At 53.2% G+C, this 5,001-nt stretch overlaps 1 protein-coding gene across 1 annotated transcript; it reads left to right on the forward strand.

Annotated features, from left to right (window-relative positions):
• The first annotated feature begins 1,294 nt into the window (after positions 1-1,294).
• LOC113616825 (alpha-1-antitrypsin-like) lies at positions 1,295-4,987 on the forward strand. The gene is made up of 3 exons (XM_027100184.1): positions 1,295-1,986; positions 2,649-2,919; positions 4,115-4,987. Exons 1-3 carry the CDS (start codon positions 1,332-1,334, stop codon positions 4,365-4,367), a joined length of 1,179 nt encoding a protein of 392 aa, XP_026955985.1. The 5' UTR covers positions 1,295-1,331; the 3' UTR covers positions 4,368-4,987.
• The last annotated feature ends 14 nt before the right edge of the window (positions 4,988-5,001 follow it).

A 5,001-nucleotide genomic window follows, 5' to 3' on the forward strand; every position in this document is an offset into this window, starting at 1 on the left:
TCTGGTCAACCAGGAGGCCTCCCAAGTGGGTCTCGTGCTCTGAGCCCTTCCTCCTTCAACATGGGAGCTCCACAGGGGTGCTTTGGCCCTGGGGGACCCTGGGCAATGCCTGGACAAATTTTTATTGTCACACCTGGGGGTGAGGAGGGGGTACTGGGATTTAGTTTTATCCAGGATGCTGCTAAACACCTAACGATGCACAGGACAGCCTCCCCACAGCATAGAATTTTCCAGCCCAGAAATAGTAGTGAGCTTGAGACTCCCGACTCCCTCTGTGCCCAGCCCTTAGAAGCAGCCAAGCTCCCACTTCAGGAGGTAGTTACTGGATGAACAGCCCCCTGAACACAGAACACAGGGTCAGACGCAAAGACACCTGTCTGTCTTGGCTCTGCTTGGCCCGCTGTGTGGCCTCGAGCAAGTTAATGACCCTCTCCGAGCTTCACGTTTCACATCCTGTAAAATGAAGATAACAAAACACTCCACAAGACAAATGTCTGTGAGGGCCGCGAGGTTGAGGGCTCTCATGTGCTCTAATTCAACAGCCTTCTCCAGGCCTAGAACATTATAGAATCAGATGATAATGAACTCCAGGCTCAAGTGGCCTGTAAGGTGAGAGCTGTAGCAGTTTCAAGCAAAAGGAGATGGAGGAAGTGTGTGGAGTGAGGGAGAATCTGGGCCTGAATCGGGCAAGCCCTTCTGTGTTCTGACTGGGTGTCACTGGGCAAGATCCTTCCCACTCTGGACAGCAGCCTCTCTGTCCATGAAAAACCAGGGTTCAGCGGAATCCCTCCTAGGGCTGTTCCAGGTCCAATCATCCCTGAGCCCGATCTGGCCCACTTCCTGGGCGATCATCTACTTCCTGTGCCTCAGTTTCCTCTTTTGCAAAGTAGGGGCTGTGGCACTTATACCTTGGGGTCATTGCAGATGTTAGTGGAACCATCGAGAGCGTGGACCAGACCCAGACTACCTGGGGCTGTGATTCTGGTCCTGCTACCTTACCGCTCTGGAACCTTGGACAAGTGACTTAACCTCTAGGAGCTTGGTCGCCTCATCTGTAAGCCCAGGATAGTCGCCTGACCTGCCTCACAGGACTGTTACCAGAACGCAGTGAGATAAGACAGTAAAGTGCTTAGAATGGAACTTGGTGTATGGTAATCTCCATAAAGCCTTTGCTGTTTTTCTGAGTCTTTCAGTGGTGCTGATGTAGGAAAGTGCTCGGCACATAGATGCTCGATAAGCTGTGTTTGCTTTGACATGGCGTCAATCGGTGGCCGAGGGACTGGTCGTGTGGCCTGACCCGGGTGTGGTACCCTTCTCTCTGTTGCAGGACAATGGCATCCTCCATCACGTGGGGCCTCCTCCTGCTGGCAGGCCTGTGCTGCCTGGTCCCCGTCTCATTGGCTGAGGGTCTCCAGGGACACGCTGTCCAGGAGACAGACGCATCCCAGCAGGATCGTGAGCACCGCCAGGAAGCAGCCTGCCACAAGATCGCCCCCAACCTGGTCGACTTCGCCTTCAGCGTGTACCGCCGAGTGGCCCATGAGTCCAATGCCACCAACATCTTCTTCTCCCCAGTGAGCATCGCTACAGCCTTTGCGATGCTCTCGCTGGGGACCAAGGGTGACACTCACACCGAGATCCTGGAGGGCCTAGATTTCAACCTCACTACAAGAATAGAGGCTGAGATCCACGAAGGTTTCCAGCATCTTCTCCACACCCTCAACCAGCCAGACAACAAGCTGCAGCTGACCACTGGCAATGGCCTGTTCATCAACGAGAGCGCGAAGCTAGTGAGTAAGTTTCTGGAGGATGTCAAGAACCTGTACCACTCTGAAGCCTTCTCCATCAACTTCAGGGATGCTGAAGAGGCCAAGAAAAAGATCAATGATTACGTAAAGAAGGGAAGCCAAGGAAAAATTGTGGATCTGGTAGATGATCTTGACCAAGACACAGTTTTTGCTCTGGTGAATTACATATTCTTTAAAGGTAAGGCTGCACAACCAGCCTGAAACAGAAACACCCCAAAATATTCTCAAACACTCAGTTCTTAACTTTCCTGGCAGTGCAGAATAGGATATAGCCATGCATCTCTGCACGTGTTATTCAATTTTCCACACATGACCGCTAAAACTTCCCGCGATCATATAGGGTTAGGGAACTATGGATTAAACAGTCAAAGTATCATCGTCTCTGCAGGACTTTTCAGAACCTTAAATGTCCTAACGTGCATTGTAGATCCCTATCTGGGAGGGGTGTATGATACGCAATGTCTCCCAAAATAGAGAGCCAGAAAAACAAATTTCGGCAGAGTGTACAGAGGAAATAGGATTTCCTGGAACACGCTTCTGACAACTCGAGTGTAGAGGAAACAGTGACACCTTTGGAGTCAGAAGGACCAAGGTTCAAATCCTTCCTCTACCACTTATGAGCCTCTACAAAATTGAAATTTTGGACCCTACTCCAGTCTTGCATTATCCTCCCAGAATACCTTCTGTACACTGATTGCTCGTTGTAGCCCCATTTTATAGATGGTGAAGCTGAGGCCCCGAGAGAAGTAGCTCACCAGGAGGCTCAGGGCTCCTTTATTCTACCACTGTTATTAAGCCTTCTCCCAGCCCTGGCTGATGTCCGCTGTCCTTTCTCTCCAGGAAAATGGGAGAAGCCCTTTGAGGAAGAGCACACCACAGAGAGGGACTTCCACGTGGACGAGGAGACCACCGTGAAGGTGCCCATGATGAACCGCCTGGGCATGTTTGACCTCCACTACTGCGACAGGCTCACCAGCTGGGTACTGCTGATGGACTACGTGGGGAACGCCACCGCCGTCTTCATCTTGCCCGACCAGGGGAAACTGCAGCATCTGGAGGACCAGCTCAGCAAGGAGCTTCTCGCCAAGGTCCTGGAAAAGAGATACGCAAGGTGACTTCCCAAACCAGAGGCCAGCCCAGGAGCTGCCACAAGAGGTCCAGCCTGAAGGGGGAGGCGGGGGTAGACGCACGTCCCATGGCCGTGACCACTGTGCGTGAACTTGTGCCTCCAGCAGAGGCCAGCATCCGTGCAGGTAGTACCAGCCGGGCTCCATGGGAGGGACGGTGCCCAGGGGTGAGGAGTGAAAGTCCTGTCCCTGAGGACTTCCTCCCCAGCCTGGACACTGCCCCTTCCCAGTGGCCAGTGCCCCATGCAGGGAGAGCAACGCCAACCCATGTTGTGGGCAAACCCAGAAGGAAGAGGTGGGCTTCCCGGCAAAGGTGGCAGTTGAGTGTAGAGCTTCAGGACAGAAAGTCCACGGCAAGACAGGGGGGAAACCTGCTAGGAGAGGCTGGAAAAGCAAAGGCCCAGAGCGGGAAACTCCAGGACACGTTTGACACTGGTTCAGGATCCTCTGTCACTAGATGAGTGTGGTTTGACCAGGTCCCCATCATGCACCCCAAATTAGTGCATGTCTCTGTATTTGTAAATATGCCTTTGCCCGGATGAGCTATTTTATTGCATACAATATAAAACAAAAATGAAAATACAGAGAGGTATTAGGTTAAAAAGCAAATAGAAGTTTGAATACCTCTTCCCCGCTCCACCCACACCCAGGTTCCCTGCACCAGAGGCTGAGAGCAGAGAACAGGAGGACCTGGTCTAGAACAGGTCAAACAGAGCCTGAGGTTCAGTCAGACCCTCTCGGGGCCACACCTTGTCCCCATCGAAAACTAGAGCTGAGCTCCGGTCCTGTGCAGTCACTCATTCATGGAAAAGATGTCACTCAGGACCTGCCACCACGCCCCACGGTCCTCTGGGATCCCGGCCCCGGAGGAGTCCCAGTCTGAAGGGTGACCAAACCCTGCAGGGAAGCAGTGTGCACAGTCCTTCCAGAGGACACGCTGGATCCTCCAGGAGGCCTTATCAGAGGAGGTGGCATTTGAGAGGCTTTGCAGGACAAGAGGACCCCTGGGATTCTAGCATTCTCTGACCCCACGTGTAGAGGAACTACAGTAGAATAAACCAAGGCTGACCTCACATCCTTGCATGGGCAGGGGGACAGGGCGCCAAGTGGGAGGAGCGACCAGGAAAGGAAACACTTTCAATTCTGTGAAACTTTTTTATTTTCTAACCATCGTGACAGTTCTGCCAATTTATACTTGCCCAAACTGTCCATTTCTGGAACCTACGATCTGAAAACTCTCCTGGGTAAACTGGGCATCACCAAGGTCTTCAGCAACGGGGCTGACCTCTCAGGGATCACCGAGGAAGTGCCTCTGAAGCTGTCCAAGGTGAGCGTGTCCTTGACCTCTGTAGGTCAGAATGTGCACGGGGGCTGCAGCTCAAGGGTGAGGCTGAGGAAGGGACAGAGGGACACAGGCACACCTGCAGACTGAGGTCCCTGAGGAATGCCATCGCTCCACCAAGACTGCAATGTGGTCGGATGATGGAGGGGGACAGGTGGCCTCACATGCTTGGTGCATTTTATTTAAGGACCTCCTCTGAGGTTGTGTCACTCACCCTGTCTCATCCTTGGCCGGGGACTTCCCTTCTTTGGGTCCCGATAAACCCCTATTTACAGAGAGAGGCTTAGGCTCAGGGATTGCAAAGGACCTTTGGCCCTGCGCCTGTGACACCAGGAGCTACCGCTGAATCACTGAGTGTGAGTTACAGAGTGATTTCGACCAAAGATGCCATTTACGCAGGAGAATTACAGGTGCCCAGAGAAACAACTGCAGTTCAGTGACTGACTGTGCGCTGAGTGCCTGGGTGGGGATGAGGCGTGTGAAGGTCCCCATCGAAGCCCTGGTCCCCAAGGAGTTTAGAATCTGGTCTACAAACAAGTGCGGAGCCAAGGAGACAAAGTACAAGAAAATCCGCCTCCCGAGGTGGTGGGTTCCTTCCCAGGGCCGTTGAGGAGGCTGGTCAGGAAGGGGTGAGGGTCCCCTCGTGGGTCAGACACAAGCCTTGAGAGCCATGCTTGTGTGTCTCCTGCAGGGAGGGGAGGACAGGCCAGGCGATGAGAGAGGC

Source organism: Aethalodelphis obliquidens, unplaced genomic scaffold (assembly GCF_003676395.1).
Source record: "Aethalodelphis obliquidens isolate GAN/ISIS:26980383/991018 unplaced genomic scaffold, ASM367639v1 scaffold581, whole genome shotgun sequence".
In the NCBI taxonomy this organism is placed as follows: domain Eukaryota; kingdom Metazoa; phylum Chordata; class Mammalia; order Artiodactyla; family Delphinidae; genus Aethalodelphis; species Aethalodelphis obliquidens.